General features: G+C 48.5%; 1 protein-coding gene across 4 annotated transcripts in view; it reads right to left on the reverse strand.

The window, feature by feature from the left end:
• Nucleotides 1–2,858: 2,858 nt before the first annotated feature.
• Nucleotides 2,859–14,751, reverse strand: part of TMEM51 (transmembrane protein 51) — a 51,332-nt gene continuing 39,439 nt past the window's right edge. For 2 of the 4 annotated variants that reach the window (XM_082382394.1, XM_082382393.1), the window contains exons 2-4: nucleotides 10,646–10,720; nucleotides 6,111–6,654; nucleotides 2,859–3,998 (exon numbers count right to left, since the gene is read on the reverse strand). In XM_082382394.1, coding sequence (XP_082238520.1) covers nucleotides 3,593–3,998; nucleotides 6,111–6,448 — 744 coding nt within the window. In that variant the 5' untranslated portion in view covers nucleotides 6,449–6,654; nucleotides 10,646–10,720 and the 3' untranslated portion in view covers nucleotides 2,859–3,592. Of the gene's footprint in view, nucleotides 3,999–6,110; nucleotides 6,655–6,948; nucleotides 7,106–10,645; nucleotides 10,721–14,751 lie in introns of those variants that run through there. The other 2 variants (XM_082382395.1, XM_082382396.1) reach the window with 2 other exon arrangements.

The raw sequence follows: 14,751 nt of genomic DNA on the forward strand, positions 1-14,751 counted from the left end.
GCGATGCGCGGGCCTTTCACTATCGCGGCCCCTCCCGTTGCAGGGCACAGGCTCCAGACGCGCAGGCTCAGTAGCCGTGGCTCACGGGCCCAGCCGCTCCACGGCATGTGGGATCTTCCCAGACCAGGGCTCGAACCCGTGTCCCCTGCATTAGCAGGCAGATTCTCAACCACTGCGCCACCAGGGAAGCCCTAGTTTTAGTTTTTTGAGAACCCTCCATACTGTTTTCCACAGTGGCTGCGCCAGTTTACATTCCTACCAACAGTGTACCAGGGTTCCCTTTTCTCTAAAAATTGTAAATTTTCTTCCTAGGGGTAATTGAGATGATAGTTCAATAATAACATAAGATCAGGTGAAGTCTAAAGAAATTTTAGAAAACCTGGATAAAGTAAGAAGACATCTGTTCACTGGCATCTGAATGTCAGACACCAAGACATGTGAGCCAAGTTCTGGAGAGAAGGGAAACACAGACGCAAGCTTGACGTTTGGTGCAGCTTTTCTCCTTGGGGCATTTGCTGATTCAAATGTTACAGCCTAGGAGCTGAAAAGCCAAGGAGTTCAAAAGACTAACCACAGAAGCTGCTGGCATCCCTTGACTTGTAGGTGCATCACTCTGGTCCTGCCTCTGTGGTCACTGCCTCTGCCTCTTCTATGTATATAATCGCCTCCTGTCTCTCACTTATAAGTACACTTACAGATGGCATTTAGGGCCAGGATAGTCTCAACTCAAAATCCTTACTCATATCCGCAAAACTTTACCTTGTAAGGTAACATTCTCAGGTCCCAGGGATTAGAGCCTGAGATCTTTGGGGCCACCAGTCAGCCCACTGCAAGCCCTAAACTTCTTTCTATCCTGAGGAAGGTCTAGGCTGGGCAGATACCCTGACAGACATCTACCAGAGGCCAGATCGAGAGCCCTTTTAGAAGGTCATTTCTCAGCTCATTTGGAACCTTGCTATTGCCCTTTCTTTTTTCCTCCTGTTTGTCCTCGCATCAGGGGGAAGCATTAAGAGTAAATGAGGGGCTTCCCTGGTGGCGCAGTGGTTAAGAATCTGCCTGCCAATGCAGGGGACACGGGTTCAAGCCCTGGTCTGGGAAGATCCCACGTGCCGTGGAGCAACCAAGCCCGTGTGCCACAACTACTGAGCCCCTGTGCCACAACTACTGAAGCCCATGCACCTAGAGCCCGTGCTCCTCAGCAAGAGGAGCCACCACAATGAGAAGCCTGTGCACCGCAACGAAGAGTAGCCCCCGCTCGCCGCAGCTAGAGAAAGTCTGTGTGCAGCAACGAAGACCCAACGCAGTCAAAAATAAATAAGTAAATAAAATAAATTTTAAAAAATTTATTTAAAAAAGGAGTAAATGAATAGCAAGTCCAGCCCAGAGATACAGGGAGAGGCACAGGCTGGCTCAGGGGTGGGCTGGGACCAGACCAGGCTTCCGGGTCTCCCAGGCCACCGAGCAGATACCCGGTGCTCCGGTATTGCAGCTCCCTTTTTTTTTTTTAACAACAGCTCCTGTTTATTTATTTATTATTATTATTTTTTAATTTATTTTATTTATGACTGTGCTGGGTCTTCATTTCTGTGCGAGGGTTTTCTCTAGTTGCGGCAAGTGGGGGCCACTCTTCATCGCTGTGCGCGGGCCTCTCACTATCGCGGCCTCTCTTGTTGCGGAGCACAGGCTCCAGACGCGCAGGCTCAGTAATTGTGGCTCACGGGCCCAGTTGCTCCGCGACATGCGGGATCTTCCCAGACCAGGGCTCGAACCCGTGTCCCCTGCATTGGCAGGCAGATTCTCAACCACTGCGCCACCAGGGAAGCCCGAAGCTCCCTTTTTATAGATGGATTTACATAAGGAAATGAAAGGTTGGAATTTAGGCACGGTTGCCAATTCTGATGTAAGAAGGTGCTTGACTTCCTAATTGCCGCTCCTCCTCTCCCACGGGAGCTTTTAGGAAACATCAGGGCCTGAGAATGTGCTCTTCTAACCACCCTCCTAGCTACACAGACCCCCAGCAGCCCGCTCCACGCTTGCCAGGACCAAGAAGGGAACTTTTTCTTTTTTTTCTGGGCTGCGCCACGTGGCATGTGGAACTTCCCTGACCAGGGACTGAACCCGAGCCCCCCCGGCATTGGAAGCGCAGGGTCTTAACCACTGGACCACCAGGGAAGTCCCAGGAAGGGAACTTTGGACTCAGATTTGTCTTGCCAGACTCCCACTCCACAGTCAAGACCGTGACCCCAGACGTCCCTGGTCCTCTCATTCAGCCCAGCCTCAGCAGTCTGCCATCCCCTGCATGTTCTCGTTTGTTGAATTTCTCTCCTGGGCTCCGCAGGTAGGCACTCTGCCCTCTCCACGAGGACACGCTCACTCTGCATGATCATACAGCCCATCTGGGCCAGTTCTTAGGAGAAGAGCTGTCACAGGATGTTTAGCTGCTGTCTAAATACCCAGAACCTTCTGTTGGGCATGTGGGTTGACGGGGACAGTCTCAGCTCTTGGGAAGCACAGGTCCTCATTCAAAGCCTGAAAAAGCCCTTTCCACTGAGTGGCACACTAGAGTGTTTAAGAACTCAGGCCCTGGAGGCCTAGGTTCAAATCCCAGCTCTGTCATTTCCTAGCGGTGTGACATGGGGCCCTTTAATTAACCTGATTCTTCGTGAACTAATCCACAGGAAGGAATACCTGGCTTGGGTACAGTTGAAAATGGGATAAATATGTGAGGTGCTTAGCACAGCACCTGGCATATACTAAGTGTTCAGGATATATTAGCTAGTATTATTCTCATCAGTGAGATTTCTCCCTAAGCAAGTCAGTACTGGAAGAACTGCTAAAGTAATTCAGCACCAAATGTGTGACATATAAAATATTTTATTACAAAAAGCTCAGTTGCAAGGCATCTTAGAAGGAACAGAGCATCCCAGACGGCTTTCCTTTTTCTGCCATTACACAGGAGAGACTAGTAAAGTCTACCAATTAAAACTAGGATCTTATGCATCCTCAGGCTTTGGGCCCTCAAAAGGACTGACGGCATCAGGGGCTCTGAGAACCCCACCTGGGTCTCACCCCAGGGTAATCATCCAGCCTCTCATTCGGCTTAATTCACAAAACGGGCCCGTGTCCTTTCTATAAAGCGGGTCATCTTTCCTACCCACAGTTCAGGATACCAGGGAAAAAGCGAAGGTATAACTTGTTTTCTTTTGGAAACAAAACAGTCCTAGTGGAAGCAAAACAAAACCACAATCTAAACCAGTTGCTAGGTATCCTTTCCTAATTGGAACGAGGAGTGTCGTCACTGGCGATTCAGAGTCGCGGAAGGACAAGGGGGAAGATGCCGGCGCCATCCCTTGATGGGGTCACAGCATCACGAGATCCGAAGCAGCAGCTCTTTCTGATGCACCTACTATGTGAGGTCCTGGGGGCTGCAGAGTCGCTCCTGAATCCCAGAACCCCCTCACCCCCCGGCCCCGTCCAAACTGCTAAGTACACACCTGGCCCCTCCGCTTCTCAACCGTGGCTGAGTGGCTTCATTTGGGATCTGTTGGCGTGGAGGTTGAGTGACAGGAGGGAACACGCCCGGGAGGGGTCGTCAGTCCGGGGGCCGGGAGTCGGGGGCCTTCTCTTGGACCTCATCATACTGTGGCGGGGGAGTCAGAGGCTCGATGGACGGAGGAGGCATATTTTTGTCTGGCAGGTTGATCCTAAAGTCTTTGAGGTGCAGCTTTTCGGATTTTATCCTTCGAACTTTCAGCGGCTTCAGGCGTTTGGCCAACTTGGAGTTCTGCCTGTCGGGGGGGTTCCCCGGGCTGGTCTCCACGTCAGCCCTGGTTGTGGTGGGGCTTGTCTCATCCAGCCCCGTCAAGGACTCGTAGGAGGGGAGAGAGATGCTCATCCTGGGGTTCTGGTCCAGTTCCCTCGCTTCCGAGTAGTTTGTGCTCATCACTTCCTCGTAGCTGGGGACGTAGTACCTTGAGGAGGCCTCCTCCTCCTCTTGGCTGCAACACACCAAGCACAGACACGGGAGTGTTAGCCTGCGTCCAAGTCATTTCAAATCACAAATAGATGGACTCCAGATCCCGTGTTGCCACTGGGACCATGTAGGCCAGCCTTGTAAACAACAAATGTGTCCAAGAAGTAATAAGAGCTAACACTCCAACTGTTGGCTATGAGCCAGGCACTGTCCCAAGTACATATGAACCAATGTCACCTTCCTAATGACACCATGGGTTAGGTTCTATTAGTATACCCATTTTACAGATGGGGAAATGGATACATTGAGGTTAAGTGACTTGGTCATACCTTTAAGAAGTGGCAGGGCAGGAAATGAATGCCACATTCTCAACTACTACACCATATCATCTGGGAGTTAACCACCCTTGCCTTTTAGCCTCACACTTAATAGCATGCTGGGTGGGCTATTCCGATGCCCAGCTGGGCATCCTTTGACCAAAGACAACATAAACATGCATGAAACAGCTGCAAATCTGAAGCAAAATGGTTGTCCCTGGGTAGAGAAGGAATATCTGGAATGTAAAATTTACATGTATCTCAAATTATTCTGTGATTTTGTCTTCCACGTTCACCATTAGACTCAAAGGATAGGTCAGGTCCTCAGCCTTACTCTCATTTGACTGTTGAAAGAGAAAACCAAAAGGTCAGGGCAGTTTTTACACATTTATAGGGAGTAATGCCAATAGCCACTTTCCAGCACGCTACACTTGAACCTGTATAGGGGATAATGGCCAACATCAGAAACCTCGTTGTTTGCCTGGGCTTTCCTCTCATCTCCTTTAGGAACGAACTTGTGAGCTCATAGCCAGGGTGGGTAATGATGGGTGACTTATTTCCTTCTTTGTTCTTTTCTCTATTTCCCAAGTTTTCTAGAATGGGCCTGATTATCTTTTACTCTCAGAAAATCGGTTTAATTTTTCCAAAATAAAAACAACTCCCATCCCACTATAAAGATAAGACATTCTTACTGAAAATTCAAACGACACAGAAAAATCTAATGAAGAAGATAAAAACATCCGAAATTGTTCCACCCAGAGATAATCACTGTTAACATTCAGTCGTATACCTTTCCGGATCTTTCTCTAATCCCATAGCCGCAACATTTGATGTGATGAAAACCTTTCCTAACATGCTGTGTTATATAGAACCTCCTTTTCTCAGTGTGGTAGATACGGACCCACATTAGCAAATATAGATCAGTGATGGCTGTGTAGAACTCCACTGAATGGGCATGTCATACTTTAGCTCGACTGATGGATACTTAGGTTGTCACCTGTCTTTGCTATTCTCAGCAATGCTCTGATAAACATATGAGCACAAAACCCTTTGCACTTGTGTGACTGTCTCCCAAAGATAAGCTCTTAGGAAGAGAACTGATAGGTGCACACATCTTTAATATGGCCTCTTTCTGTGAATGCCCCTTCTGTAAGGTTATGTCAATCAACACTCTGATCAGCGACCTACTTCCCTACAAATCTCCAACCCCGGGGGCAGTCCATCTGGGCCAATATGAAAGCCAAGGAATTATGATGCCTTATTTTGGTTGTTTGCATTTCCTGGCTAATGAGGTTGAACATCTACAGTGTGAATATCTATGAAATGCTTGTTTGTGTCCTTTGTCCATTTTCCTACTGATGTGTTCCTCATTCATATTCATTTGTAAGGGCTCTTTTTATACTAGGGATATCAACCTTTATCATAGGTTCCCCAATTTACCACTTATCTTTTAAATGTGTTCGTGGCATTTTGGGTCAAAGAGAACACTACTTCCCAACCTTTTCAACTTAAAAGCATAAACACACAGGACACTGGGGTAAATGGACAAGCTTCCAAGTGCGCAGGCTCTGGCCGCCCCGGGAGCCATGCAGATCCCCTGGACGTGTCAAAATCTCGACACACCTGTAATCCATTCAAGCCACATTATCTGGGAAACTTCGGGATCGAAGGACAGAGTTATCTGGAAAATGATAAACTGTTTTGCAAGAAGCGTGAATGGGAGAAAGCCTCCTAGACTAAAACGCTCTCGTCGTTGTTGAGCCCCCGCGCGTGTGGGTGTGCACGTCATCTCCCACCCGGGGCGGGTGGCCAGGCCTCACCTGTCTTCCTCGTGGGCGTGAGGCTCGACCCCCGGGTGCTGGATGTGTGCCAGCTCCTCACCGTGCCGCTGCTTCCTCTTGTCACGGACACTCAGGCAGATGGACAGGAGAAGCAGCACTACCCCGGCCCCGACCAGCACATACGCCACGGAGAAGGTCTTGCTCTTGAGAATGCCGCTCCCTGTCTCCGTCTTGTTCCCCTGAGCGGTTGGCTTTTCGGTGGCGCTGAACCCGGGGACCAGGTTCCACATGGCCATGATGACCCCGAGGACCAGCATCCCCAGGCCAATGGCGGTCAGCGCGTAGTGCGAGCCGTTGGCCTTGGACTGGGCCATCATGCCAGCGCGAGCGGGGCGAGGCCCGGGTTCAAAGAAAGAAAATAAATAAATAAAAAAAACAGCTGCAGCGGCAGCAGCCACAAAAACCCCTTAAACGTCTTGCACTAAATTCCTAGCGCCACGCTAAAAAAACAGCAGCCAGACTCTCAAGGGATGGTTTCAAGCAAAGGTGAGGCATCCCGTGTGGACAGCTGCGGCTGGGAGGTCTGGAAGGAAAGCGGAGAGAGGAGAGAGGAAAATCAGTTCTGATCCCAAGTGCTCTGGCGAACACAGCGGCTGTGCTCCTGAAGGTGGGGAGAAGCGGGACTGAGTCACAGGCCCTTGCTGGGCTCGCCTCTGATGCATTCCAGAGGTCCTACGTGCTCCTGTTCCTTCTGTGATCCGCCTACCCCCACCCGAAAAGGAAAAGCGAGACCTTTCCCTGCAGGAGGCCGGAAAGGTCAGAGCTGCAGGGCGTTCAAACATTTTGTGGGATTTAATGAAGTGCAATAAAATCTCACCTCTTCCCGGGTATGGCGAGGCGAGTGAATGATGGCATGCCTGAGCCATGATCAATAGTTGTGACAGAATCACCTGGCTGGCCGGCATCGGTCAGTGATATGACCCGGTCCGACAGCCGACCGCGGACCCTCACCACCCTCAATGGCTCCCTGTTTCCTGCAGCACAAAATCCAGGCTCCTCAGAATCACGCTCACGGCCGGCTCAGCCTGGCCCTGCCTCTCCCACTCATGGCGCTCCTCGCCCTCCTTCGCAAACCCCCTCCAGCGTTTCTGCCCTCCTCTGATCGCCGGGGCTCAGCTGCCCTTCCGTGTGTCCCGCAAGCCGCCAGCAACTACCGTGGCAAGTCTCTCTCTTTCCGTGACCACATCTTCTTCACTCTGCTCCTGGGACATAGCAGGGCCCCCCAAAAATGTCTGCTGAATCAAACGAAGGAAATGAACAGAGGCCAGATGAAGCTGTCCTGCAAGACACGCTTCTTTTCAGCCACACGGAGCTTTGCTTTTCTTAAAGGGGCAGAAGCCTGCACATCTTTCATCTTAGCTGCTGTGCCCAGCTGGATGAGAAACCCTGTCCCGTGAAGCAGCTCAGAGACCTTGTGCTAAAGGCAGCGGTCAGCCGTCCTGGGAGTCCGTAACCATTTGCTGGCTGGGAGAGGGAGCCAGATAAGCCAGTGACTTGAAGAGTTGAGTGTAGAACACTTTCAGGGGGCGGGGGGACCAGCGAGCAAGGCTCCTGGCTAATTACTCCTCAAATACGTTATTCCTGCCTAAGCAACTTTTGCAGAACAGTAAAACTTTACAGCTGTTTTGATGGGCAAGGTCCTGTTTGCCATTCTGCATTCTTTCCGCTCCTTGCGAAAGGACGGCTAACCAGGCCACGTGAAAGCTGATGCTGCCGAGATATTTTCTCATCAAGCACTGGGCTCCATCTGAAACTGGCCACTTTGTTCAAAAATACTCTAAAAATAATTGGGATAACATCCTCTATCGGCTTGAAGTCAGTTCCTTCTCTCTTTTTTTTTTTTTTTTTTTTTCCACTCAACAAATATTTCTTGTGCGTCTGCTAAGCAGTGTTAGGTGCTGGAGAAACACTGGTGACCAAGTTAAGGATTAGGGGGGCTTCCAGGCCAGCAGGAAAACAGTCTACAGGGAACAACAAAGTGGGAAGAAAGTGCAGGAACTGTGGCACTAGGCAGCTGGGTGTCTTAAGTTAGGCTGGAGGGCATATGGAAAAGTCTCTGTGAGAGAAGCCCCACTTCACATAATAGTATCTGCATCTGCCCCTGAATGCATTGGGCACATGTGTGTACATACATGCACACCCATGCATGCATGCTGGTATATGACCATGCACATGTATGCATACAGAGCACTGAACAGGGAGCGCTGACTCCATCCTTACTGATTTTCCCCCAGGGCTGGTTGGGGCCGCAGATGGTGAGAGGGGCAGCTCTGGCCTTGGTAGGTGCCTCTGCCCTTCATCCTGGGATTTCCTTGCCCAGATCTTGTTAAGCAACTGTCCATTCCTGCTGGAGACATTTGCAATGAGACCAGCTGGGAGCAGTCTACAGTATACACAAGGCTGTGTGTTTCTCACATCACTCACAGCCAGCGAAGGGAAGGAGGAGGGGTTTGGCAGCCCTAGGAATGCACCGGTCCTGCCAAATGTATTGGAGACAAGGCCAGACTTGGAGGGCTCCGTGGTGGAGAGGTGCAGCCCAAGCCTCGTGCTGGAAGCAGGAGAGATGAAGAAACCATTTCCTGAGCACCTGCTCAGGGCCGGACAGGCAGGCTTCGTACCCAGGAGGCTGACAGCCTGTTTATTAAACCAGGGGCCGTGTTATCTCCCCCTGCCTCCTCTTCTCATTAATTCTCAATTCAAGCTTTGCCTTATGCTGTCACGTGAGTAAAACAGGTCCCCGATGAGAGACACGGGCAGAGATGAACATGTCAGAATTAACACATTTTTGGCCTGTTAAATTGTCAATGACTGAAAACAGGTACTAATACTCAGTGTGGGTGAGGGTGTCGGGATGGGCAATTTCATACAATTTTTCTGGATGGCAAGTTTTGGCATTCGTGGATCAAAAGTTTCAAAAACGTTTATACCCTTAGGCTCCATTTAATTCCCACTTCTAAGAGTTATGCACAGGGCAAGGATATTCATGATAGCATTATAGTAGCGAGGAACTAGAAACTACTTAAATAGCCAATAATCTGGATTTGGTTAAATAAAATATGGTACATGCGCTTATTCAATTATGGTCTCAAAGCAGCTAATGATACATTTTAAAGTCAAACAAGAGTATGTTCAGTGTGATTCTAATTTTAATAAAACTCCATACATGGGTCTGTAGATAGGAATATACAGGGGAAAGGGCTGAACGATCCTACTTATGTTAAAATAAAAAAGACACAATATATTTTCATGTATGCAAACATGTATGTAAAATCCCAGAAAAGGGGCACATTCCAAACTTGTGCCAAAGATTGCTTCTGGGGATGGAGGGGGCTTGGGAAGTGTAACTTTTACTCTATGTCTGTATTTTGAATTTCCTACAATCAGAATGTGTTGTCACAAGGCAACACAGTTTGGTAGTTAAGTGTGAGCTTTGGAACGAGGCTGCCTGGACCTGAGTGACCTTGGACAAGTTACTTAACCTCTCTGTGCCTCAGTTTCCACAACTGTAAGAATGGAGATAAAAGCTCTCTAGGACGCACCTCATAGGGGAGTTATGATAAATAAAAAATTAAGTGGACCTAAAGTACCTAGAATAGTATGTGACCAGCACACAGTAAATTCTTACAGAAAGGTTTGTTATTTAATATTATTTAAAGCCCTGCATTCTCAATGGGGTGAGATCACCCACAAGGGGGAAACAATTGGCTCTTGGGTATGGTGCAAAATAATCTTACCTGTTAGAATAGTTTGTGGTCCTCCAGATACCCAGCATGTCGGCGGCATTAAAATTTCATGGGGCAGGGGTTGGGGGAGCATTACAAAAAAGAAGGTCTAAAAAGACTCCTCGGGGAAGGAATGATAGTCGGGGAAGATAAGGTTGAGAGACACCAATGAATGTATTATATTAAATTTCAAAACACTCAAATTATACAAACCATGATGTTTACAGTTATTTTCTCTGTGTGCTGGGATTAGAATGATTTTTATTTTCTTTTTCTTTCTGGGAGGATAAGAATTGGAAAACACAGAAATGTGTTGCTTTTCAAATAAGAAAATGAAATAAAGGTGTTTTTGGCGGGGGTTCATGGCAGGGTTATGCGTCCAATGGTAGCTTAAAACTGTTGGTCGTTTCCACCCTCCCTCTGGAGACCAGGATCTCGACGGTTCACTGCGGGTGTGGAGACACAGTTCCCCGAGGTGCAGCTGGCAGCTATTTATCTTGTTTCTGGCTTGTTGACCCACGTTATATTTAGCATGGTGTTCTTTCCCTTCCAAAAATAATGGAAAGAAGCTAATTTTGTGCTTAGAGAATTTGGACCACATAGTTTCCAAGATGTCCCTAAAACAGAGGAGTCTTGGTGAACAGCCTGGGGTCCCAGCTCAGCCGGACTCACCTCTAGACCCAGGAGTTGGATCCATCATGGCTCAGGTTCAAGGCAGCCCTAAGGGATAAGTGAGTGATCCTGTATCTGGGTTTTCAAGAAAACGGTGAACCAGTTAAGAGAGGCACCTACCTGTTGTTACCTAGGGAGCCTCCAGGCAGGCCTGACAACAACTCTTCATGCTAAAATCTTGAGTTAAGGATCCACCTGTAAAAAACCAGAAATGCAGCTTTCTAAGTAAGCTGTGAGCATGTCAATTTGAGGTACTCCTGGGGGAGGCACGTGTTTGCTTTTTGAAGGGAAGGTACATGCAAAAAAAATTCAAGATTCTGTACCAAGAGTGGGGCTGCAGAAGGATGACGATATGGCGGCTACACTGACAAAATCCTTCCATGGTTTTCTCCATCTTACACAAGTGCTCCCGAGAGTAAAAGGAGGAGAAGCACTCCCCAGGTCATTTTATGAGGAATCTGTAATCTTGACCCCAAAAGCGACAAGGCAGGAGAGGAAAATGACAGGTCAATTTGATCTGCTAGCACAGAAACAAAAATCCTAAACAAAATATCAGCTAATGGAATCCAACATTTTTAAAAAAGGTTTATCCCAAGAAGGTAGAGTTGATTCAACATTAGAAAATCGAATAACGTCATGTCCCAGGAGAAAGGATAAACCACGATGGCAGCTGACTATGCAGTTATAGGCCAGCAGAGTACTACGCAGCTGAGAAAATGAATAAACTGCAGCTACATGCACCAGCGTGGTCCATTCTGACACATGTGAGGTTGAACAGGAAAGCAAATTGCAGAAGAACACACACAGCATGATTCTATAATATTTATATGAAGTTCAAAACCAGGCAATGTATTGCTTTATCTTTGTAATTATTAGGAAGAAAGGCAAAATTATAAACTAAAATTTAGGATAACAGTTATCTCCCTGGAGGAGTGAGAAATGGTGTTGGGGAGGAATAGTGAAGGGTACAAGGATGTTTATTAAATTATTTCTTAAACGTCACATATATCTTATATATACTCTTTTGACTGGCTGGAGTATTTTGCAATAGGAGATTCTGAAAGTCCATCAATGTCTTTCCATAACTCTTAGCATAAAATCTGAACTCCTCTGCTGTGGCCTTCAAATCCCACCAGACTAGACTGAGCTCCTGCCTCTCTCATATCTTATCTCTTGGCTCACCAACCCTCTGTGGCTTCCTGTCTGTTTCTAGTCACACTAAGCATATCCTGCCCCAGGGCCTTTGCACTTACTGTTCCTGATACCTGAAACTCTTCCACCTGTCTCTTTTGTTTGTCCACTTCTTTACTACTTCTGTCTCTCAGCTCAAATGCCACGTCCTCAGCAAGGATTTCCTCGACCACACTATAAATAATGTCCCCTCCCTCACCCAGCTACTCTCAAGCCCCATGCTTCGGTCCCTATGACATTCCTTCTCATGGATGGATGACATTAACTCAGTCTATGATCGTCTTGTTTTGCTTTCCTGTTGCTTCCTTGTCTCCCCCACTGGAGTGTAAACTCCCTGAAAGTAAGTTCTCGTCTGCCTTGTTCACCTCTGTATGCCCAGCACCCAGCATAGTGTGCCAAGACCACACCAGGTGCTTAATAACTATTTGTAGAATGAATGAATGACTATCTAGCAAGTTAAAAAGTTTAACTGATGTCCCATACCAATTAGGGGAAATGCCTAGTCCAAGGTTGGCACCGAGGAGGAGAGGATTAGATAGAGCTAATTTTCAGGATACCCAAATCTTGTGTCTGTATGCAAATGATTTGCCAGCAGCATAGGAAAGGCACCCAGGTTAAATGTGACTTCCATTCTGACCCGAGATGGTGACTCTATCAATACTCCCTGGTGGGGTTTGAGGTTTCAGCTGGTCCCTGGTCTTCCCAGCACATAGGTAAGCACCCAGAGCTTTGTTCCTCCAACCTGGGCAGCTGCTGTCTTTATTCCCGTACATCTTTGACCAAGTAGAGCCAGAGCCAGGGATTTCCCTGGGGGCAGGGGAGGGGCTGTGCCCTGGGGACAGTAGTCACAGCTCTGACATCTGAGTGCTCACCAGGCTGAGCTGGGGGTGGGGTGTTGGGTGTGGTCATTATCACCAGTCCACACTTGGATTAGAGTCTCTCTATATAGACATAGAGACAATATGAAGACAGTGATTAAAATAAAATCAAACGATAGAAAACAGCACTGCTCTGGCTGAAACAGCACAGGGTTCCAAGTGTTGATGGGCAAGCCTTCCCTTGCCCTGCTTCTCGCTGAATCCCAGCAATTCTCTGGGACACAGTTTAGAAACCTGGGCTCTGATCTAGACCCTCACGTGGCCTTTGAACTCTGTCCTGTGGCCCCGGAAGGCAGAGTTCCAGAAGCGTCCAGCCCGGCCAGCTTTAGGGGGAGGAGATCTCGGCAGTCGGAGGTGTCTGGCAGCACAACCGCCCCCGTGACAAAGAGGCTCCTTGACCATTCTCCCCGAGCCCCAAACTCTTCCTGCCAAGCTGCATAATTGGGAAAGGGATCCCCAGCTCCATTCGCAGGAACCAGGCTGTGCTACATTCCCATCACAAAGGAAGAATTCAGTGGGGCCCTTTGGCCAGGTTTCAGCCCACAATCACTTTTGTCACCAAGTTCCAGTCCCATGCCACAGGGAAGGGGTGGGAGCGAGAGGAAAGGCTCTGAGCCACCGCTGCCGCTGCCCCTGTCCCGCCTGGGAGTTTCAGGCTACCTCCCCAAGAGCCAAGGTGAAAGGGTGTCGGGTTCCTATTCTTTTAGAACAGGTTCTTGTAGACTGTGCACTCAGGAAAAAATGAAAAGCACTGTGCAAATGAGTCCTAAAGGTAGAGGAGAGAGGAGGGCTGCCTGAGCCAGAGAGCGCTGATGGGAAAAAGAAAAAGAAAGGATATTGAGTAAACTGCGAGGCAGAGTAACGATAATAATAGGAACAGATCAAGAAGGAATCAGGCACCCTTTCTAAAGGCATCCAATCCTCACAGACGCCCTTCAAAGATGATTAGCCCCACTATATCTGAGTCTCCGAGAGGTTAAGTAATTTGCCCTGGGTCACACAGCTGTAAGCTGCAGATTCAAGTTTCACAATCAAATCTAGCTGACTTGGAAGCCCACCTCCTTTCCCTTGCACCACACCAGCCCCTGCAAGGCCGAGTCCCTGTGGGCCACTCCCTGGGTGGGGCACGTGGGCCACTCCCTGGGTGGGGCACGTGGGCCAGAAATGGGCAACGCACAGTTCACCCCTGGAGATACTTCATCACCGAAGCATGAGGGGTAACGTATGTGCATTTCTTTTAAAATGACTTTTTAAAGAATTTGTTTCCAACAATTCCTGGGTCCCTACTGTGTGCCAGGGGCTTTGGGGGATACACAGATGTGTGAGACTACCTTTACAGTCCAGCAGGAAGACAGGTGATTCTTTCTTATAGAAGGGAAGTCAACATCAGGTAAGAGGGAACGTGCGTTGGATGCCGACTCTGTGCCAGGCCCTCTGTTGAGCTCTTTCCATGCATAATCATTTAATAGTTATTAGTTCTACCTAGGACACTGAGGTTCAGAGAGGCGAAGTAACTGGTCCAAGGTCACACAGCTAGGCAGGGGTGAGGTATGTCTGATTCTAAAGCCCATGCTTTGCACCACTAAGCTCTAAAACGGGGTATGTAAAATGAGGCTACAGAGAGAGCGACCAATTCACTTTGTAGGGGGCAGGAAGGAGGAGGATAAAGCAGCAGTTTTGTAGGACCTGGAGGCATCTGTAACCTTTCCTTGGGCAGAGTTTGGGGGCAGGAGGAGATAAGGTGTCCCGTGGGAAGGGTTCAGCCTGGGAAAGTGCACAGAGATGGGAGAGCAGACACCTCCCAGGATGCACCACTTCTTGCAGAGAAAAGAGGCAGCTTCCCCTCCGCAGTATAAGACCTCAGTGAATTTTATAAGACCTGACGTCTCCAGTCTCCTTGCTAATCCATTAAGTGTTGGTGAAATTAAGGAAGGAAATTAAGGAAGGCAAATTCAAGTCTGAAGACTCCAGGAGCCATAAACAGAAGGAGCAAGTTAACAAACCAGGTATCTTTTCTTCGGGAGCTTGACACGGTATCTTTCTCTAAGCAAGTGGCCGGGTGTGATCCTCCTTACAGGGCTGGCGCTGGGCACCCAATCTCGAGGGCTCCAGCCACACTCAATATTTCTCGGGAAATGTGACATCTCCGTGTGTTCC

Source organism: Balaenoptera borealis (genome assembly GCF_965194805.1).
Source record: "Balaenoptera borealis genome assembly, chromosome: 1".
Taxonomy (NCBI): Eukaryota; Metazoa; Chordata; class Mammalia; order Artiodactyla; family Balaenopteridae; genus Balaenoptera; species Balaenoptera borealis.